We start from the raw sequence: 23859 nt of genomic DNA, 5'->3' as shown, positions 1-23859 counted from the left end.
GTTGGGTGTGGCCGCCTAGCGTAGCCCAATGCCTATGGTGTGAAGGAGTTAATTTTCTGTGTCTTACAAATGGCTTACTATAAGATCTTCATGTCATTGACATCCAAAAAATTACCTGCATGGAAATCTCTGCTAGTCTGCAGTGACAGTTTCCCTTTTTTTTATATGTATACAAATGGTGTAGTGCCGCCCTCTAGTGGTAAGAATGTAGACCACCTAATTATCCTTGTTCTTCAGAATTGTTTTTAAATGTCAGAAGAGAGCATTATTATTAATATTTTTTTCTTTTGCTATCCCTGCTGTGTAAATTCGCTGTCTCTCTATTCGTCTTGGTGAGCACTGTTGCTGGGGCTAATTGTGAGGGAAATCTAAAATTTTGATGTCACCACCAGATTCGGAATGTATGGGAAATTTCAGATGGTGAAATTTTCTCTCCCTTTGTAGATTTCCCTCTTGCTTCCTGATGTGCTTACAAGTAGGGAAATGAAGGGAACTCTCTTGAATGGGACACATAGGACAAAAGAACAAAAACAAACTAAAAAAAAAAAAACATTTCTCACATTGTCAAAACAGGAAAAAAAAGATTAGCTTTTGATTTATACTTACATTTTTTGTTTGTTTTTTAGTGTATGCTCATGAGTGCTGGGCTTGCTTATCTTTAATATAAATTCCAAGTGAATCATGAACTTTGCTTCTTTTAGGCATGGCTTTCGGGACGTTGTGTGTTGTGAAAAGGGCAGCCCATTCACTTGAATGAGCTGCCCTATGGGCGACAAATACTCCAAAGAAACTCTGGAACCTTTCATGCATGGAGCGTCAATGTTTTTTCTGCACGTTTGTCGTGTGTTAAAATGCGCAGCAAAACGCATGTCTGTTGACCACATTTTGGGTGCCAAGAACAATTAATGGCACCACAAGTGCAATGCATTTTTTTAAAATGCATGCAAAACTGCATTTCTGCATGCGTCCTGGAAACGTGAAGGTGTGAATGCAGCGTTAGTTTGATCAGGTAGTTGTTTGCACCAGTGAGAGCTCAGGAATATACAAGAACGCCACACTCCTCAAAACCTTCAAAGGTGCTAGAGTGTTAAAAGGCTGCCTCAACCTTGGCAAATCCCCAAAGCCACGCCCCCCAGGACGCCTTTCATCTCTCTCGCACCTTGAGCGGTTTTGAGGTGTGCATCCTTCTCCTTGTGTGTATATATATTCCTACTGTATCAGATTAAGCATCGACTCCTGCACCCTGCTTTGAAGTGGGTCCACACGAGCCATAGTTGACAACATTGTAAAAAAAATTATAGGGACATATTTATGGCTGTGGGCGGAGTCTTATTATAATTTGGGGGGGGGGGCATGTGTTTGTGGACAGAAAAGGGAGAGAGTATGTATGTGTGTATGTATATGTGTATGTGTGTGTGTGTGTGTATGTATATGTGTGTATGTATATGTATGTGTGTGATATATATATATATATATATATATATATATATATATATATATATATATATATATATATATATATATATATATATATATATATATAGGATCAGTGGGATCCCTGAGCAAGTCGCATGCCCTCTGGTGCCCCCAGCTGAGTCCCTCCTTGCATCAGGCGTTCCTCCAGTGGAGTCCCTCCTTAAATCGGGTATAACGGTGTCTCCGCCACCTTTAAGAGTTCCCCGAGGGGGAACAAAATAGGGGTGGAGACAGCCACGTGGCTACAATAGAAATTAAGCTGTGGTGCCGCCCACCCCGCCCCTTTCCATAACAGGTCACAGACGGACGGGGGTTGGGTGGCGCCGCAGCTTAATTTCTGTTGTAGCCACCCGTGTTCTTCTGGTCGTCTTAAAAATGGCGGGGACCTCTAGCGGGAGCGAAAAACTAGGAAAAAAATGATTTTCCGATAAAATCGGGAAAAAGGATTTTAAATCCTGGGAATGTCCCGGGAAATTTGGGACAGTTGGCAAGTATGGAGAGCCATATCGTGGGCGCTTGGAGCGGCCCTCCACTAAGCATTTACAAGTAGGGTTGTGCCTTTTTAGATTCAGTTTAAATGGTTAGTTTGGGCCAAGCTGGCCCATACAAACGATTTCCATTACAGTGTGAATAATGTGATTTCTACTGTTGTGCATAGCAGCGTGACGGCAGATGCAGGAGAAATCGCATTAGTGTCAACAGGACCTTAAACCCCCAGTCTTATGACTGGCCCCCAGAAGAATCATCTTAGATGTGACTTTTTGATACGTCAGGTTAACTGTATGTGAAAGAAAACAAGCATTTTGAGCTAAAACAAGTGTTCCTCAGATTACTGTGAGGAATTGGAGAAGATATAATCAAGTTAAGTCCTAACCAACTAGCTATGTTTTATTCTTTATTGCATTTCAAGGTTTCATCTCCCAAAGTGACTGAGGTGGTCTGTTAATCCCTGTGCTGGTAAAAGATGGCCCTGCATGGGGCGTGCAGTTAATTGCCCCGTGTGAGCGGGGCCTTATTAAATTGGCTGAATAATCTCAATACACTGACTTAGTGGTTGGCACTCCTGACTTACAGTACTGGGGTTATTGGGTAGAATCCCAATCGGAACTCTTAACTGCATGGAGTTTGCATGTTCTCCCTGTGTTTGTATGGGTTTCCGCTTGGTTCTTCTGTTTCCTCCCCACATTTCAAAGACCTGCTCATAACTTCCAACTTTTTGAGATGGGAACGAGGGACGCCTATTGGCAAAAGTATGCAGTCATGGGACCCCCGCCACACCCCCCCTTAAAGAGGAATTATACAAAAAAATGATTAGTTAAAGTGCATTTTTAACCACTACTATTCCTTTATTATTGGAAATTTACAAATGCAGCAATTTAGAAAATGGATGTAAGGTTTAGCACTGGGAACACTTTTTGAAAGATAAAAAAAAAAAAAATGCATTTTTATATACAACTATATAGATAGGACCAAAATGAGGAGGAAAGAGTGACATTGTTCCGAATAGGGGACAGTCTCTTGAAATCAGGAACAGTTGGGAGCTATGCATGTTGGCAGATTAATTGGCTCGTATCTGTATTTACCTTGGAATGAGTGTAGGCAGGTGCAGTCTGTTTTCTCCACTGCTGGTGGCGCTCAAACGAAGCAGCAGTGCAGACGGGAGAGGAAGTCGAGAGGAACATGATTCCTTTATGGTTTCCTGGATCACTGGGGTAAGGATCTGGTTAGACGCTGACAACCCATGTGACTTTAGCAGCCATCTTGGGTCAGGCAAAGTTTTTATTTAAGACTAGGGAAAAAAACAACTGATCATCCACTTCTCCTGTAAACCTCCCTGCTTGGGCTCGGACCACCCCTAAAGTCAGACACTGTCAGTTTGGCTGAGATCTGCACTGCTACACTCTGCAAATCACCTGTGAGTGTTCCCGGTGGGGCTGCCTTCTGCAGGGCGTTTGTGAACTGTTATATTGTTACTGCAATACAAGTTCTTTCTATTACTACTGGACTGTGTGTGAGTTACTACCGCTGCACCACACGGCACCCTCCCACATGTGTGTTATATCACAAAGGTCATTCTGCATATCTAAGTAAGCTGCAGTTGGAGCTCTGCTGTGTCCTAGGGAAGCATGGAGCCACACTTGCCGTGTTTCCCCAAAAATAAGCCCGGGTCTTATATTAATTTTGGCAACAAAAGACTCAGTAGGGCTTATTTTCGGGGTAGAACTTGTCTTGTGCTATCTTTTCTCCCCATCTCCCTTCCTGCCTGTCAGGAATTCCCAGTGGCTGGTGGAACTAAGTAAAAGTGGTTGTAAAACTCCATAATGCACAATAAAAAATGTGCATGTCTCTGCACTCCTCCCGCCCCAAACACCCTCTTACAGCGCCGCTCCCATGGCCCACTGGAGCACTCCTCCCCCCTCCGAGCACTGCAGAGGGAGGGGGCCCGAGATCCCCCCGCTGGCAGAAGAGAAGAGGCGAGCAGCAAGAGGTCATTGTACCTGGCACAAATAGATCACAGAAACGCGCAACACAGTCCACACCATACAATACTGCAATACAGTGCACTCCAGGATCCCACAACCACCTTAAACTAGGGCTTATATTTCAGCCCTCCACGAATTACAGTAGGTCTTATTTGTGGGGTAGGCCTTCTTTTCAGGAAAACAAGGTAAATCCTTCCTGCCTCGGTTTTCTTGGCTTGGTGGGTTACTAAAGCGCCAGGGCCCCCTCTATCCTCCTGCCGTAAGTTTGAGTGGCACTTCCAACCTTTACCAGAATGGGGGGGTTCTCCTTTACTTTAGCTGGCCTGGCCTCATACATATTCCTTTAACAATTCCTGCAATCGGCATCTGTACTCCCTCAAAGCCTCACAACCGGTTTCATTCCAGGAGACATGCCCACTTAGATAGGTAAAAAGTAATGTCTACACCATGCTCTTGATGCTCAAACTGTTTACTTAAACGGAGAAACAGTCATTGGGTACGTTCTTCTAATGGTGGAATAAGTATCCCCCATTCTGGTGTTGCAAATATCTTGCTCCACTTTCCATGGGGAAATTACTAATGCATTCCCCCCAAGAGGGGCATATAGGGAGACACTGGTCCACTGCATAGTCCTTTTAGTCCCCAAGACCTCTCCTGAACTCCCGTTGAACTGGGATCTATATCCCCCTAAACTTATAAAGCCTCTCCTTGTGCAAAGCCTGCCAGTAAACTACACCCTGGCTTTACCCTACATGTGTATCTCTAGAAGACCTTGCAATGTAAGTTTCTTGGGGGCAGGGCTGATATAAATAATGTACAAGCTGTAAAGTGCTGTGTTAATTGTCAATACATATATACTGTACCTGTAATAAATACTATGTATAATAATATAGATATGTGCTTGTTCTTTTGCAGAGTTCTGGAGAGCTTACACAGAGTGCAGACCTTGATTGCCTCCTAGATGCCCCTCTTTTACCCAATCAGAAACTCGAGGCTGACATCCGACGTATATTTATCCCAATCCGCACTGTCTGCGTGAGCATTGTTCTGCTACTGGTGCAGGTAAGAAATTTATAATGTAAAATGTGGGAATACGCTAACTATTCCCTTACCTGAGCTAATGTGTGTGTGTGTGTGTGTGTGTGTGTGTGTGTGTGTGTGTGTATATTAATAATTGTGATATTGGGGGCTTTCCATTGTGAAGTTGAGAAACGTAATTGTGAAAGAGAAAATTTAAGTGGACCACGCACCCTCTTTAACAAACGTATACCTCATAGATTGCAAATTAGTGCAATTTTATGTGTACAATCCTCTACTTTAGGTAGGTGTTAGTAGTAGGATTTTTGTCAGTAACGGCAAATTTAATCAGGCTGTAAGCTAGGCCTGTTTGTTTTGATTTGTGTGGGCAGTGAGTGGCTCAGAGTGGGCAGGGTATCTCAGATGGCATCTTTCGGTTACCTTCCTTTTGTTTCTAGAGGTGTCTGGAAGGAGGGAGGGGAAGAGAGGTGGAGCTGTCTGAGGTGTCTCAGGGAGCCCTGACCAATCCCCAAGTTAGATTGGCAGGGTGAAGGCCCCCTTGATATACACAGGATCAGCCCAGATGGGGAGGAGTTGTCGGGCGGACGAACTTGGAGATGAAGCGCTAGCTGTCATGGCCTTTGAGGAAGCTCCCCAGTGTGGGGGGTGGGTGACCTTGGGCCTGGAGCTCGGAAGTGGAAAGAGCTGGGAGGCATGCTGGAGCGGACTTATAGTGTGCAGTCTGAGATGGCTGTAGAGCAAGCGGAAGAGACTGTGATGCGATGGGCAGTGTAGTCGGTCAGCTGCAGCCAGGAAGACTGGCAGGGCCTGAAGACGACTGGCCGGGATCAGTAGTCCACCAAGGACAGCTAGCATTTAACCTTTTCTGCCTACACCGCAATCCATGCCTGCAAAATGAGAGCGAGCGAGCGAGAAATGTCCAAAGATAGATATGATTACATATATCCACCAATATAGTGACCAGGATCTTCCTCCACCAACACCGGTCAAACTACTCACGGAATTTACATGACCCCCAGATTGATGCAGACAAACCCTTGATGTGCGTCCCCACGATTCAGCAAAGGAACCTCCAATGGCAGATAAGATCAAACCGTCACCAGCTCCTTCTTTTACTGATGCCTGGAGAACTGGTGACGGTTTGATCTTATCTGCCATTGGAGGTTCCTTTGCTGAATCATGGGGACGCACATCAAGGGTTTGTCTGCATCAATCCACTGTATATGACTCCCTTAATGGGGTCAAGTAAATTCCGTGAGTGACCTTTGTTGGTGGAGGAAGATCCTAGTCGATATATGGAATCATATGTATCTTTGGACATTGCCTGATGGGAACATATTGGACATTTCCCACCCATGACATTATTGAATCTTGGACACAATATTAATATTTTTTTTGCAAACTGTATTATATAAGTCACTAAAGTTATTATCGCACACTGGAGAAACCTGGTGACACTCATCTGTTTAACTATCACTATATTTTATTCTTATTATCACTTCTTTATATTGTCGGCAACCCACCAGGACACCTAGTGGTTGCCTATGATATTGCATCCATTTGAAATCTATGAGGTATATGTTTGTTAAAGAGCAGGTAAGAAATTGCCACAAAAAAAGTTCAAAATATTGCTAGTGTTAAGTCTGCTATACATGGGTCAAAATGTGTCTGGTTCAGCAGGGACTGGCCAAATTTGATTAAATATGGGCAAGGGAGTTTGTACAGAAGTTGATCTACAGATCAACTTCTGTACAACCGCCATGTTGGATTCTTCCCGCTCCATCCACGTTGCCGGCTCTCAGAATACAACAACTCAGAGGGAAGGGTTCCCCCATCCACAAAGTGATCTTCAATGACTACAAACCTTTTAAATGCTATATTGCATAGTAAGATGCTTTTATTTTACAGTACATATCTTTTGGTTCTCTGATCAAAGAAAATATAAAAAGTATATATTTCTTGTTGTTGGGGTTAAAACTTCAAAAGATACATTTTTATTTTCATTACATATTCTCCTAGGGCAGCATTTGTCAACGATGGTTACATGGAACCCTAGGGTTCTTTTAAGGCTTGCTAGAGGTTCCTTGGGCAATGAACAATTCCTACCTCTCAAATAAACCACCACTGATGCCAAGGATCTTTTTCTCTATCTGTAAGGGGGGATTCTTCCCAGTCACCATCGCAACAATGTAATGTGAGTGGTAGACCTATAAATATAGGGCCAGATTCACAAAGAGATACGACGGTGTATCTACAGATACACCATCGTATCTCTGACTTACACTGGTCCTATCTATGCGCCTGATTCATAGAATCAGATACGCATAGATAGGGCTAAGATCTGACAGTGTTACACTGTGTTACACTGTCGGATCTTTTTTTCCATTTAAAAATGGCGCCGGGGGCGTTCCCGCTGATTTACACTGAATAATATGTAAATCAGCGAGATACGCAAAGTCACGAACGTACGCGGACCCGACGCAGTCTTCTTACGACGTTTCCGTAGCGGCTTTCCCGTCGTATACTTACCCCTGCTTTTATCAGGCGCAGCCAATGTTAAGTATAGCCGGCGTTGCCGCGTCGAATTTAAATTTTCTAACGTCGTTTGCGTACGCCGATTCACAAACACGCGCGTCGCAAGTCACGCTCACGTCGAAACCGCTGACGTCCTAGTGACGTCAGTGGGAGCAATGCACGCCGGGAAATTCCCCGGACGGCGCATGCGCATTTAAATCGGCGCGGGAACGCGCCTGATTTAAATAGTACACTCCCCCTAGCCGCGGAATTTGAATTCCGCCGGGGGATTTAGGATCCGCCGCCGCAAGTTTGGAGGCAAGTGGTTTGTGAATTAGCCACTTTCCTCTCAAACTTGCGGGAGCGGATCTTAAATCACGTAGATCGAGCGGATCTATAGATCCGCTGATCTACGTGAATCTGGCCCATAGTAGTAATTACCAAAGGTTCCCTGAAACTGAAGTTATTTCAAAGATTCCTCCTTGTTAAAAAGGTTGGGAAAGGCTACCTTAGGGGGAGATAGACCACATCAAATCTCTTCATTATCAAGATTTAACTTTTATTCAGACTACAAAAAACATTAAAGGATAAGTTCACCTTTGGGAACATGTTACCCATTTTTAGGATGGAACATGTTCCCACTGCTGCAGCCACTGCCTGATTCAGCGCTTAGACACAGCGGCATCGCTGTAATTGGCGCTATATAAGTGTAAACATTATTATTAAACATTATGCTCATATACCCTGTGGCAGCAGTATGGGGATAAGTTCCCCATACTAGTTGTCACTTTTTGAAAACAGCATGGCTACGTCATTCATACACAGAGCTCTGTGTATGAATGAACTACAAGTCCCAACATCCTTCTTTTTTTTTTTTTTTTTTACCTGCAAAAAATGGGTATTTATATATGTGTGTGTGTGTGTGTGTGTGTGTGTTTTTATATATAATTTATTATTATTATTATTATTATTATTATTATCGCTGGACTGTGGGACAGGTGAGTATGTTTATTAAGTCAGCAGCAGGGGCAACTAATGTGGCCCCTGGGCAATAGAAGATCATGGGGGGGGGCCCCCCTGTGCCCCCGCCGCTTTCAAGCCACACCTGCACAAAGCCCCACCTATATATTGCAGTGTCCACATTACATGCGTTTTGTAACAGAATTTCTCAACACATTGTTCAACATAAATAATAAGTTAAGAAAAAGAAACTTACATTAAAGTGCAATATTTTACAAAATGTATAAAATAAAATTCCACAGTACACGGGGCAGCAGGGCAGAACTGGGCGGAAGCATGGCAAAGTATAGGGGTCAGCAGGTCAGAGCACAGGGGGTCAGGAGGGGACACTAAATGGGGAGCAGCAGGGCACATTATGGGGCGCACACCAGTGCACATTACAGGGGATCGGCAAAGCAGGGCATGTTATGGGCTCATCACTGGGCAGACGGTAAGGCGCAGGGCAAATCATGACGCACACAGTAATGCACATCACATGGCACACAGCTGGGCATGGGGCGCACAGTGGGACACACAGCCGGGCACAACACAGGGCATGGGTCACACAGTAGGGCACACCAGGAGGTACACAGTGGGGCACATAGTAGGTCACATCATGGGGCACACAGTAGTGCACATGCCAGGGCACACGGTAACGCACCTTACGGGGTACACAGTAGAGCATGGGGCACATCACAGGGCATGGGGCACATTAGGCAGTACACAGCATGACATGGGCCACATAGTGGGGCACACCACAGGGCACATCGGGGTATACAGCAGAGCATATCACAGGGCATGGGGCACAGGACACATCAGGCGGTGCAGAGCATGGGACACATCACACGGCATGGGGCACACAGTAGGATACATGGCATGCCACAAAGCAGAACACAGGGCACACAGCAGCGTACAATGCTGCTGCAGTGTCCCAGCACTGGGATTCTTTAGACTCAGCACTGTGTGTCTCAGGGCAGCCAGCAGATATTTTGGGGCCCCTTACACCAACATTCCCCAGGGCCTGCCCACTGGCCATCGCACCAAATTCACCCATTGGCCACACCTTGCAACACACCTTGCAACTGTGTGCAATGCATGCAGTTGCAGCATGCTAGTGTTGAATGCGGGGGAAGGGGGACAACAGAGAGGGATGCTGTGGGGCACCGTGGGGGGGGGGGGGGGGGGGACACAGGTCCTTTGTGGCAGATGGCATCTTTTATTTGGGGGTGGGGGTTTAAGAGGATTTGTGTTGGGCAGTGCTTTGGGTGAGGGCTTGAAATACCCCCCCAGCACAAATCCTCTCCGCCCCCCCCCCCCCATCATGCCTCTGTGTGCTGTGCATGGCGATTGTGGATTATGGAAGCCCAGGCAAGAGATGCAGGGAAGGTGTCCTGGGTACCCACGCTAGCGCTCCCCCTTCAGACCAGCCAGTTACTGGAACTTGCTATGGAATTCACCACAAATTAATCAGGACAGAGCTACCAGGAGAGTCTCATTTGACCTCCTGCGGTCCTGTTGGGGCGAGGGCCCCTACATCTGTACTGGCTGCCTGTCTCTAGACTCCTGTGTAATAAAAAAAAGTGCATAGCCTTACCCGATGTCTGTAATAAGAGCATGCTGCTCTCCGTTGGCACCTCCTATCTTCTCATCCTCCCCAGGTGATGTCATGTACAAGCAACTGGGGTGGATGAGAGGGAAGGAGTGACCAGCGGGGAGCAGCACGCTGTGAGAGCTCATTACCGCTGCTTTCCATGCTAGACTGCATGTGTTGCAAAGCCTCTCGTGGGGCCCCCTAATGGCCCTGGGCCTCGCGGGCTGATGGGTCAGTCCGCACCTGGTCAGCAGCTACACTTTTTGTACCTGCTGACTTTTAATAAACACAACCCCCCTTTATGACCAGGCCATTTTTTTGTAATACAGCACTGTCTTTTTTGTTTTTCCCCACAAATAAAGCTTTATTTTTGGTGGTATTTGATCAGCTCTGTGCATTTTTTATTTATTTGCGCTATAAACGAAAAGACGTACATTTTTAAAAAAATAAATAAAACCCTTTTTTTTTTTCTTACTATAAAACATGTCTAATAAAATTTGTGTCAAATATGTATTCTGCTACATATTTTTGATAAAAAATAAATCCCTGATCGGCTCGCGCTGTGTATAATCGCAGTGGGAGCATGGCGCCGGCATCACACATGCATGCCCCTTACCCAGAAGAGCGTGTGTGTGTGTATAATAAAAAAATAAAAATAAAAAAATATATAATTTGTGCTCAAAAGTTTACATACCCTGGCAGAATTGGATTTCTTGCCCATTTTCCTGAGAATATGAATGATAACACAAACTTTTTCACTCATGGTTTGTGTTTGGCTGAAGCCATTTATTATCAATCAACTGTGTTCTTTACTCTTTTTAAATCACAATCATAACAGAAACTACCCAAGTGACCCTGATCAAAAGTTTACATACCCCAGTTCGGAATACTGTGTATTGCCCCCTTTAACATTAATGACAGCTTGAAGTCTTTGGTGGTATTTGTGGATGAGGCTCCTTATCTTCTCAGATGGTAAAGCTGCCCATTCCTCTTGGCAAAGAGCCTCCAGTTCCTGTAAATTCTTGAGCCGTCTTGCATGAACTGCACATTTGAGATCTCCCCAGAGGGACTCAATGATATTGGGGTCAGGAGACTGAGATGGCCACTCCAGAACTTTCACTTTATTCTGCTGTAGCCAATGACAGTTCGACTTGGCCTTGTGCTTTGGATAATTGTCATGTTGGAATTTCCAAGTATGTCCCATGTGCAGCTTCCTGGCTGATGAATGCAAATGTTCCCCCAGTATTTTTTTGATAACATACTGAAATCATCCTGTACCTTTTGTAGCTCACACATCCCCAAAACATCAGCGATCCACCTCCGTGTTTCACAGTAGGAATGATGTACCTTTCATCATAAGCCTTGTTGACTCCTCTCTAAATGTAGCGTTTATGGTTGTGACCAAAAAACTCAATTTTGGTCTCATCACTCCAAATGATTTTGTGCCAGAAGGTTTGAGTCTTGTCTCTGTGCTGTTTGGCATATTGTACTTTGTGGTATTTGCGTAGTAATGACTTTCTTCTGCCTCCTTATTGTGCATCTTGAAACAGCCACACCACACACTTTCAGAGAGTCCTGTATTTCACCTGAAGTTATTTGTGGGTTTTTCTTTGCATCCCCAACAATTTTCCTGGCAGTTGTGGCTGAAATTTTAGTTGGTCTACCTGACCATGGTTTGTTTCAACCAAACCCCTAATTTTGCACTTCTTGATTAGTTTGAACACTGCTGATTGGCATTCTCAATTTCTTGGATATTTTTTTATATCACTTTCCTATTTTATACAGTTCAACTACCTTTTCCCGCAGATCCTTTGACACTTCTTTTGCTTTCTCCATGACTCAGAATCCAGAAACGTCAGTGCAGCACTGGATGAAAGATGCAGGGGTATGTCAGGAGTCCAGAAACTCATTTACCTTTTATACACGCACACTAATTGCAAGCAAACAGATCACAGGTGAGGATGGTTACCTTTTTAATAGCCATTCAAACCCCTTTGTGTCAACTTGCGTGCATGTTATCAGGCCAAAAATCACCAGGGTGTGTAAACTTTTGATCAGGGTCATTTGGGAAGTTTCTGTTGTGATTATGATTTTAAAAAGAGTAAACACAGTTGATTGATAATAAATGGCTTCAACCAAACACTAGCCATGAGTAGCAAAGTAGTAAAACTGTTATGGGGCAGACAGCAAACTTTCCATATAGTAGATAGAGGGTTCTGTCTGGAGAGGGGCTGTTTACTTTGGATCTCACATTTAGGGTTTTGTGATTTTATGATCAGGAACCAATTCCCCTGGCTCTGGGATTTTCTCCAATTGGACTGCAAAAGTGGAAATACATTTTTTTTAGGTTCAGTTCAGCTTTAAAACATTATTTAAACCCAAAAGCTAACATTTTATTATTTAACATTTTACCAATTCTTAGATGTGAAGGCTGCTTTGTTTTTCTTGACTTATGTACCTTCGGGAGATGGTAAAAATAAGGGATACTACATATTTTTGGTAGCTGCTGTGTTTTCCACCAACCTCGGGACCCTCATGCTACGCTCCTATTACATCTTGCTGAGTATGAAGGTTGTTCACCACTAGGGATGCCCACTGGACCACCAGGGATGGCCATATAGACCACCAGGGATAAAAAAATAAATAAATAAAAAGGATGCCACCCTAGACCACCAGGGATGAGGAGGACACAAAAAATGGATGCCAATCAGTGCCGCAATGGATGCCAATCAGTGCCCACAATGGGCATCACTGATTGGCAGGCATTGTTTGGCACTGATTGGCATCCATTAGTACAATACATACAATACTGCCCATCTATGCCCATCCGTGCCGCCTATCAGTGCCCATCCGTGCCGCCTATCCGTGCCCATCCATGCCGCCTATCCATGCCCGTCCGTGCCGCCTATCCATGCCCGTCCGTGCCGCCTATCCGTGCCCGTCCGTGCTGCCTATCCGTGCCGCCTATCCGTGCCCATCCGTGCCGCCTATCCAAGCCCATCCATGCCGCCTATCCGTGCTGCTCATCAGTGCCGCATATTAGTGCCCATCAATGCCACCACATTAGTGCCACCTCATCGGTGCCCATCAGTGCCGCCTTATCAGTGCCCGTCAGTGCAGTACCATCAGTGCCCATCAGTGAAGGAGAAAATTTACTTATTTACAATGTTTTATAACGGAAACAAAAAAAACATTTTTTTTTCTAAATTTTCGGTAATTTTTTTATTTTTTGTTGCAGAAAATAAATATCCCAGAGGTGATCAAATACCACCAAAAGAAATCTCTATTTGTGGGTACAAAATGATAAAAATTTAGTTTGGGTACAGTGTAGCATGACCGCGCAATTGTCATTCAAAATGCAACAGCGCTGAAAGCTAAAAATTGGTCTGGGCGGGAAGGTGTATAAGTGCCCTGTATGGAAGTGGTTAAATGCTTGTTGCCTGCATTTTATGAATGGGGCGTGGTGTGGAGTAATACTGTGGTGTCCAGGGACATGTAGATATTCTCTCTGCTATAAAAAGTCCTTTTACTGGTATAGGTGATGTGAGCCTCTAACGTTCATACACATGTGACTGAATTCAAAGAGATGATTAGCGCAATGTGTACACTCTCCGCATCCTTCAGCTGAGCTGTTCAAAATTGGGAAAAATTTAACCAATAAAAGTTTCTGCACCTTGTACTTCAACTTTCAGGCAGCTTGTTCTGGATGTCTGTTTTAGGAGAGAAATATTATGTTTGTTATTTAACATCCTGATTTCTTCTGCTTCCCACAGGTTGCCTTCGTAACTTTGACTCTTGTCTCTGGTTATTTTTGCTTGCTTCACGGTGAAGATGATAAATGCATGCAATACACAAAACCCTTTGAACTGAATACAATTGTCATCATCTGTAAAGTCACACTATGGTTGCTGCACCTGGTCTTTGAGCGATTTCTCCAGTACCATCACATGAAAGCGAAGGGCCGGGGATATCTTGAACTATACCGATCCACAAACACTCTAACGATAATTCCACTAACGATAAACTCTACAGGTATTGTACCAAAATATCTTTATTACAGCAGATGTTTCAATTAGAATGCCAAAAAGAAATAGTAGGTAGCAGGGCGTGCAAGGTTGACTTAGGTCTTAGCGTTCCGTTCACATATATGCGTTTTTGAACCCGCATCTGATTCGCATGACATGTGAACCGACAGCCTTCTCTATGGAGCTGATTCACATACACTATATTACCAAAAGTATTGGGGCATATGCCTTTACATGCATACATGGGCGTCCGCTGAAATTTTTTCAGGGGGGGGCGCTTCCGCAGTGGCGATACAGTCGCATTTAACCCTTTCTTCAAACGCTAGCAGGGGTTAAAAGCACCCTACTAGCGGCCAAATAGCGCAGCTAAAACAATGGTAAAGCGGCGCTTTACCGATAACGCGGCCAGCTGGCAGTGTGAAATTGCTCTTGAGATAATTCAGCTTCACTCCATGCCCATATAAATATAGCCTAGAGAATGTACAGACCCCCCTTCAGCACAGATGGACCCCCCCTCAGCACAGACCCCCCCATTCTGCACAAACCCCCCCATTCAGCACAAACCCCCCCCCTCAGCACAGATGGACCCCCCCTCATCCCATTCAGTACCTCAGATCAGCCATCAGCACGGCATGGGCACAGCAGGTTCCCTCCACCTGTGTACACATAAACACTGGAGGGGGTGGCGGCTTCACTCTGCTCGCTGTGTCTGTGTGACATCCGGCCCGGGACTGCTCAGACAGCCCCCAGCCGCGAGACTCTTCAACACCTTCTCGATTTTCCAGGGGGGTCAATTGCCCCCCTTTGCCCTATGGAGCGGACCCCCATGCACGCACATGAACTTTAATGGCATCCCAGTCTTAGTCTGTAGAGTTCAATATTGAGTTGACCCTCCCTTTGCTGCTTCAACTGCTCCAACTGTGGGAAAAGCTGGGAAGGCTGTCTACAAGGTTTAAGAGTGTGTCTATGGGAATGTTTGACTATTCTTCCAGAAGCGCATTTGTGGGGTCAGGCACTTATGTGGACGAGAATGCCTGGCTCGCAGTCTGCTCCTGTAATTCATGGGGTTGAGGTCAGGACTCTGTGCATGCCAGTCAAGTTTCTCCACCCCAAACTCTCTCATCCATGTCTTTATGAACCTTCCTTTGTTTTAAAAGTTTGGAGACCCCAGCTCTGTTAGGTCATCACACAAAGGCTCTTTGTTGCAATAAACTCATTTACCGTATTTATCGGCGTATAACACGCACCCTAACTTTAAGAGGGAAGTTTCATGAAAAAAACTTTCCATAGCCCCCTTGCGTATAACACGCAGGCACAGTTTACCCTCTATTTTCAGGGTAAAAAAGTGAGTGTTCTCCGCCAATAAATACAGTACTTGTTTCAATGAAGCAGAACAGTCTATATTACTGGTAAAGTTATTCTCAAATAATGGAACTTTAGTGCCGGCCAAACATGTGGTAGGAGGGGTGTAAGTACTCGCATAGTTCAGTTATTCCTGTTCGGCTTCCAGGTTCTTTTTTTATCTCCATATTCTACTCTGAGGCCTGCTAGATAGAGAACCTCTCCAGAAGGGGAGAGTAGAAATACCCTTCACTGCTGTTCTCTTCTTTCTGGCTCTAAAATTGAGGTAGGAGTAAAAATAAAGGTAACTTGCACCTACCTCCAAAGTTCAGGAAAGTGAGGTTGCGAGACCGGGATCCAGCGACCAGTAAAGACTGTAGTGTTGCTGCACACATAAAACACACAGAAAAAGCACTGAAGATTGTGTTTATTTTGTTGGAATGCATTTATTTTAAAAACGTAGAGCATTTAGTGCTACTTAAAGCCTTTGCATATTCGTTTTTGTCACATTTTTATTTTTTATAAAATTATTTCAATGTTTAGACCTTTTTTGCTTGTGATCCTTTTTTTTCTATACAAGTAAAATGTGTAACAGTAGAGATGGAATAAGATTTGGTGTTTTGCGGTGATAACATTCAAACATTACCACAAGGGGGCACTGCAGGTACACAGTGTGAGCAGTTCATGTCTTGCCATCCCATGTTGATGAGGTTTTCTTACCAGGTTGTTGGTAGTTCTTATTGAAATAATGCATTGTATTCATATTAATGCAGACTGTTTGGGGTATAATGCAATCATTTATATATATATTCATATCCTTACAGAGCTCTGATGGCATGTAAAAGGAGTAAGAAAAAAAACAAAGTTTATAATTTAAAGTTATTGATCCGAATAGTAAAATCTTATGTACTATCAGCCATAAGAGGAGTGGCCGCATTTTTGCAGGTCCTGGGTAACAAAGCTTTTATCACTAGAACCCTGGAAGATTTTCTGAAACTTCAGCAATGCAATGGCAGTGAGGGAATACTGCAGTCCATAGGTTGAATATCTCAGCTCATAGTGTTTTTTCAAGATATAAAACTGACTCGTGTCAGTGGCAGTTGGTAGTGTAATAATATGAAACTTCTTCTTTTTGGATAGAGTGCAGAAGGGTTAGGTCCTTTGTTAGATTTTTAGTGCTTTCTGTGTCCCTATTGCAAGTTCCCCTTCACTTCCTGCTTTGGTGACACCCAGAGATTTCTATCTCCTTTTTGGAGAGCATTGTGTTTCTTTAGAGCAGACCTGGGCAAACTACGGCCCGCGGGCCGTATACGGCCCGGCGGACCTTTTAATCCGGCCCCCGGGCAGTGTTGCCAACCGTCCGTAGAATTACGGACAGTACGTAAATAAAAGGCACTTTTTCCCTGTTCGTAAAAGTCCGTAATAAGGGAAATGTGCCCGTAAAAAGATCCGAATGTGAGCCGCAGCGCAGGCAGCGTCTAGTCCTCCTACATTATGCATAGCCTCGCCCTCTCTGACCGTCCAGCCCACCACCACCCGCCGCGCAGCCAATTATCAAAGCGCATTTTCGCGCTAACAACACTGCTGCCAGCCTATTCAAAAGAGCAGCGCGGGGAAACTGAGGAACATCGTAGAATGTGTGGACTCTGTGGAGAGCGGCACCGGCGGGATAGCACACAGCAGCAGATGTAGTGGACACAATGCAGACGCACCCCCACTGTGACGGAGTGGACTGAGTGAAGGCAGACGGAGACCGACCAGTGCGCCTGCCTGCCTGCTCTGCCCGCCCGACTGACTGACTGTAGCAGTCGGCCAGCCGCCATGCTGGTGCCCGGACCTGGAGTGGACCCTGGTCTCCTCTCTTCGTTGGAGTAGGACTCCTCGCGACGCCTGCTGCATGCCCTCAGTGCCACTGCCCTGGCCTTGTCTGGTGAGTCCTCCTCAGTCCAGCAGCAGAGTGTGAAGTGCTATCCTACCTAGACATCATCAGTATGCTGTGTCCTCCTCCTGTGCCCCTTTCACCTCTCCACAGGTCAGATCTATGGAGAGGTGAAAGGGGCACAGGAGGAAGACACAGCATACTGATGATGTGAAGAAGTGATATGATAATTTATTTGCAGCCTCTGTGCCATGTCCCCAGCCTCTGTCCCCCTCCTGTGTCATGTCCCCAGCCTCTGTCCCCCTCCTGTGTCATGTCCCCAGCCTCTGTCCCCCTCCTGTGTCATGTCCCCAGCCTCTGTCCCCTCCTGTGTCATGTCCCCAGCCTCTGTCCCCCTCCTGTGTCATGTCCCCAGCCTCTGTCCCCCTCCTGTGTCATGTCCCCAGCCTCTGTCCCCCTCCTGTGCCATGTCCCCAGCCTCTGTCCCCCTCCTGTGCCATGTCCCCAGCCTCTGTCCCCCTCCTGTGCCATGTCTATAACAAGTACTTGTACCAGTTGTCCAACAATGATATTTACTGCTTTTTATAAAGAAATACAATTGATTTTATGCAGTATTGAGTTTAGCCTTTTGGCCCGGCCCTCCAAAATATTTTTAGTTTCTCGTGTGGCCCCATCGAAAAAATAATTGCCCACCCCTGCTTTAGAGAATCCACAAGGTCTGGCATCCCTGGCAGGAATCGCTGGCTTGCTAATGGTGTGCTGTAGGGGAGGGTTTAGACCCCAACTAATGCCAAAACATATTTTTTAATACTGAACAGGTGCCTTTGTGCACGTCAGGTGCCCCATATGATTTCTAGTTACACATTTGTTTTATTTCTTCACGTCTCTCCAAAAATAACATTGTACACATCTATATTTGGTGCAAATGTATCTACCCTATTTAAAATGTAAAAGGTACTTAAGGTAAGCAAGGTCAGAAAATCATTTGTTTGCCTATGGCAGCTAGTAGCCATTATTGTACACTTCCCAGCAGCACTGAGAAGTGAGCCTTTATGGTGCAGGACTTGAAAATGTGTGTGGGGTGGCAAGTTTTTTTTGCTATAAAACTTTAGCCTACATTAAAGCGGGGGTTCACCCGAAAAACAAATTTTTAACATTAGATTGAGGCTAATTACGGAAAGCACAATCGGGTGTTTTTTTTTTTTTTTTTTTAAATCAATGCAGTACTTACCGTTTTGGAGAGAGATGTTCTCTGCCGCTTCCGGGTATGGACTGCGGGACTGGGCGTTCCTATTTGATTGACAGCCTTCCGACCGTCGCATACAGCGCGTCACGAGTTGCCGAACATCGGTGCGCAGGCGCCGTATAGAGCCGCACCGACGTTCGGCTTCTTTCGGCAACTCGTGACGCGCTGTATGCGACGGTCGGAAGGCTGTCAATCAAAAATCAGACTATATACCATAGTTTGCAGGCTCTGTAACTTTCATGGAAACCAATCGGCCAAAAAATATTGGGATTTTTATTAATCAAAGACCCGTAGATGAATTAATTTTGGCTCAAATTTTATGAAGATATATATATATATAATATATATATATATATATATATATATATATATATATATATATATATATATATATATATATATATATATATATATATATATATATATATATATATATATATATATATATATAATTATTTATATAATTTTTTATATAATTTTTTTATGTTCTACTGTATAGCTGAAAGTAAACAGACATTATTTTTTTTATTTTTTTTCCGTCTTCTTTTTTTTTTATTTATTTTTTATTTGGCAAAAAATAAAAAAAACCCGTGGTGATCAAATAACACCAAAAAGCAAAGTTTTGTGTGAAAAAAATATATAAATTTCATTTGGGTACAGTGTTGTATTACTGCACAATTACCAGTTAACGTAGCACAATCTTCCAGAACTCAAGTGGTTTAGGACAGGCATGTCCAAAGTCCGGCCCGCGGGCCAAATGCGGCCCCCTATTGATTTAATATGGCCCCCCTGGGGATTTGGATATATATATTGTTTGTGGCCCCCAGGGCGACAAAAGATATATACTGTATTTATGGGCTCTGGCTTGGAGGGGGCAGGACGAGCGCCATCAGATTACACGAAGAGAATCTCCTGTTTACTCGGCAGCGTCTGTATTGGAAGTCCCGTCTCCTGGGATGCCATTGGACAACTGTTCTGTCTATCATAGGAGGTGGGACTTTGTTTTGAAGAGGCAACAGAGTAAACAAGAGATTCTCCTGTTTGTAATCTGTCGGCAACTCGTCCCGCCCCCTCCCTCTGCCCTCCGAGGCTGCAGATTGGAATCGATCAGGCTGCACTGATGTCAATGGTAATGCTGCATTAATGGCACATGTGAGGCTGCATTGGTTGCAATGGTAAGACTGCATTCATGGCAATGGTAAGCCCATGCGTGTTATACGCCGATAAATACGGCATATCCAAATAACACGCCCAAGCTCATCCTTAGTCCTAAGCAGCGCTCTGGGATTCCTTGGGGCCACAAAAGAAATATATACAGTATATCCAAATAGCACGCCTCAAGCTCATCTCTTCACCACACACAGCCACAAAGGCAAGAGAATTCTTGTTGGGCATTGTATTAGTGCTTGGACGAACACACTTGGACCGAATTTTAATGGTTCAAAGAATGTCAGGCAAAATATTCGGCCCTCACGCATGTTCACTTCATCAAATCTGGCCCTCTTTGAAAAAAGTTTGGACACCCCTGGTTTAGGAGCATTAAAGAGGAAGAAAAAGGCATAATGTGCTAGTATGCATCGCATTGCATTACCTGCAAAAGAAGCCAGCGTTGTCCGCGTGGGAGGACGCATCCATCTTCACCCAGCCCCAGTCTTCTTGGAGCTGACGATATACAATGAAAAATTATAAATACAATCCAAGGTAAAAATTTTAGGGTTACTAATAAGATTTACATCGCACTTCTCTATTAAAAATGTATCTAAATAAACATTGCAGAAAACTAGATCCTCAAAAAGAAAAGCCCGTAATAGCGTGCTACAAAGTTTCCTTGTGGCAGGTGCACTTTATATCAAGCAGCGTAGATGAATCCAGGACACAGACTAAATCTAATGTCCAATTTAACATAAAAAAAAACAGTATAATGAACAGGGAAAAGTTTTGTTCTGGATGGGTGACTGCATCTTGTTCAAAGAGTACGGTGATTTTAGAATGCCGTAATATCCACGCCTTACTTTTCCTCTGCAGTTGCAATAATTTATTTATTTTTTCTTATGAATGATGAATTGCTTCTACAGGAAAATAAAAAAAAGTGTAAATTTCACTTACAATGAGCGGTGCAATCTTTCAGAATCAGGTTCTGGAAAATTTTCCTTCTTGCTAATTTAGTGGCTCCGTCTTTTTGTTTTATTACCTAGATTTCTGTGTGGAAAGAGTGTCATGCAGAAAATGAGGCTGTGGAGGAAATCCAGAGCCGGCCTGTAATTGATCCTGCTTTCTTATTATGACTCTGAGCGTATGTGGGTGCTTTCATTGCCAGGAATGTTTTTCTTTACAGTTGCATGTCTGATGCCCTGGAATGTTACCCATGTATCTACTACTTTTGAATGAGAAGTTTTGTTATATTACTCTTCTTATCTGTCAGTGAGGTCCCAGAATCCAAACTGGTGCAATCTTCCTAGTAGGAGATGGTGATACCTCCAGGGTTTCACCTTTTTGTTTTCAGGCAAGTCCAAACATTGGGATTTCACTTCTCTCCTTGTATTTGTATAACTTTTTTTTTGTTTCTCTTTTTTGATTTTATTTTTTAAAGCCTAGCTCCTAGGAAAGGAAACATGCTCCTTTGCAGGTGTGTTGCCCCCTTTCTGCAAGGGTTAAATGCTTGTTTAATTCTAGGAGCCCCGAAACAACCATTTCACTTACCTAATCCCATCTCCCCCAGCAGTTAGTGCTCTCCTCCAACTTCCCTTAGCTCAAGCTTGTAAATTTAGGGTGACCAGACATCCCCGGTTTCCGGGGACAGTCCCTGGATTGAGGACACTGTCCCCGAACCAAGTCTGTCCCCGGTTTTGTCCCCAGATTGGATTTGAACACGGGCTGGGGCAAGTTCAAAGACAGTCAGTGCAGAATAAAAAAAAACGAAAAAAAGTGGTGAATATTGTAGCCTTGAATGCTGTTGTGCATTCTGTACCGCGTACCTGAACCTTCCCCCTTCTCTCTATACTCTCTACTTCTCTCGCAAGTTTTACGCAGTGAAAATAAAGCCTACAGTTGAAGGTTTTACATCTTGTGTGGATATTCCAATTACTACAGACATCCTCCCCTGGACAACGAACTAAGGCCTTGTACAGACGGGCAAACATGTACGATGAAAAACGGTCCGCCGGACCGTTTTCAGCGTACATGTCTGCCCGGGGATTTCTGTATGATGGCTGTACACACTATCATACAGAAATCCGCGTGTACTCGATACGCGGCCGCGCCGTCGCCGCGACGATGTGCGCGGCCCTGCCAGTTCAATGCTTCCACGCATGCGTCAAAGTCATTCGACGCATGCGAGGGATGGTGGCCGCTCGGACATGTACGGTAGGTCTGTACAGACGACCGAACATGTCCGACGGGCAGGATTCCAGCGGGCATGTTTTAAAACATGTTCAGAAATATTTGCCCGCTGGAAAAAGGCCCGGCGGGCAAATGTACGCTGGAATCCTGTCCGCTCGGGCCTACACACGACCGAACATGTCTGCTGAAGCTGGTCCGCGGACCAGTTTCAGCAGACATGTTCGGTCGTGTGTACGGGGCCTTAGAGGTAACGTGCATTTCCCAAAATCTAAACCAGCAGCTCCTTCTGGGGTAGTGTTACACCTATCTGACTCCATAATAGAGTCCATAGATTCAGTTAAGAGTCCATCAAACTACTGGGGATGGCCCACGTGGTGAATATAGAAGCTTTCCGACACTCCTCTTTAAGTTTTTCAGTTTATTAAAGGGGTTGTAAAGGTTCGACCCCCCCCTCCCCCCATAAAAATAACAAACATGTTTTTATTTGGCTGCTCTGTGCAAGGGTTTTGCACAGAGCAGTGTATTTATGGTATCTTGCGCCAAAATAAGCAGAGCAGCCCTGATCCTCCTCTTCTGGGGTGCCCTGTCGACGTTCCTTCTTTCCATCGGGTGCCCCCTCAGCGAGCCACTTTCCCTGGGGGCACCTGTGCGTCCATTCACAGTGAGACTGGGGGGCCCGTTCTTGTGTCACTGGATTTGATTGACAGCAGCTGCTATCAATCTGTCCAATGATGAGCGAGACAGCGGCTGAGGCCGCTGTGCTCATGCCCATCGCTAGAACGGGTCGGGCGCAGGATATTAAGAGGGGCTCTGGGGGGAGCTGCAGCAAAAATGTGGTTTGTATTATTTTTAGTACGGCAGAATTTTGTTTAGTGTGTCTGACTGTTTCTGCCAGCAGCTTTCTTTGTATATGCCAGCGCCTTTTGCGTTTGTTTTATTATTACGTAGGACAATGCGAGAGGAACTAGTGAAGGCAAAATATAAGCCGATGAAAATGATCTTCTTTTTCCTAGCCATGAGGCAGAAAGTGTTCACATGCTACAGTGCTACACTTGTAGAGTCATGGCTTACATTGTGAATGCGCATTGGAAAGCTGCATTATGTTATAGAAACCTTCCTTGCAACAATAATGTCGTTTTCCAATGCGCATGCACAATGTAAGCCTAAAGAACCAAAAAATATAAACCCTTTGCAAGATATTGGTAAGCGTAGACCCACTGTATGTAATCACTACCCCCCTAACCCCAAAATTGGGCTCTTCTGTGTTTCCAGATGTCCACTATCCTTGTCGGTATACAGAAGTCCTTTTTTCAATTAAGTGGTCTGATTACCATAAGAGTGTCCAGTGTGTACCAACGTAACACTTCTCCATGTATATTTTTTTCCTTGCATTTTCAGCTTAACAAATGTAAAACCTAGAAAAACAATCTCATCTGCAGTCCTAAAATGTCTCCTTTTGTTTTTTACTGATCCATATATTAGCATAACAATTCCTTGTTATTATGGCAGAGAGAAGTGATGTTCCGTACAAGCCAGCCAATGCAAATATGTGGAGGATGCAGGCTACCTCCGCACAGTTGGAACCGTTTAATTAGGAAAAAAGAGTGTATGGGACATCTGGATCCCAATGTCGAATCCAAATACTGACCACACATGGGCTGTCCAACACTTTCTTTTGCTTAGCCAACAGCAGTCTATTGGTACAGAGGACCACAGTAGTGGGCATACCAGAGCCTACCCTTGTAATAACGTATTCCTCGATTCTCAACACACACACCTAAAATTACATTCTCTGCATAACTTGCATATGTATTGAATTCTGATATATTTCCAGGCAGATTTAAAAAAAAATCCCAGTTTGAAGAATGATTCAAATTTGACAGTTTTTACTTCCATTTGGTCCTGTTGGGGAGATATCGCCTCTCTTC

The 23859-nt window shown here is 44.5% G+C and overlaps 1 protein-coding gene across 1 annotated transcript in view; it reads left to right on the top strand.

The window, feature by feature from the left end:
* TMEM192 (transmembrane protein 192) overlaps positions 1-23859 on the top strand; it is a 102006-nt gene that overhangs the window by 24546 nt on the left and 53601 nt on the right. The window contains exons 2-3 of the mRNA XM_040332777.1: positions 4875-5021; positions 13875-14133. Of these exons, the coding sequence (XP_040188711.1) occupies positions 4875-5021; positions 13875-14133 (406 nt within the window). The remainder of the gene's footprint in view (positions 1-4874; positions 5022-13874; positions 14134-23859) is intronic.

Source organism: Rana temporaria, chromosome 1 (assembly GCF_905171775.1).
Source record: "Rana temporaria chromosome 1, aRanTem1.1, whole genome shotgun sequence".
Lineage (NCBI taxonomy): Eukaryota > Metazoa > Chordata > Amphibia > Anura > Ranidae > Rana > Rana temporaria.
This window is presented reverse-complemented; position numbering and strand designations above follow the sequence as displayed.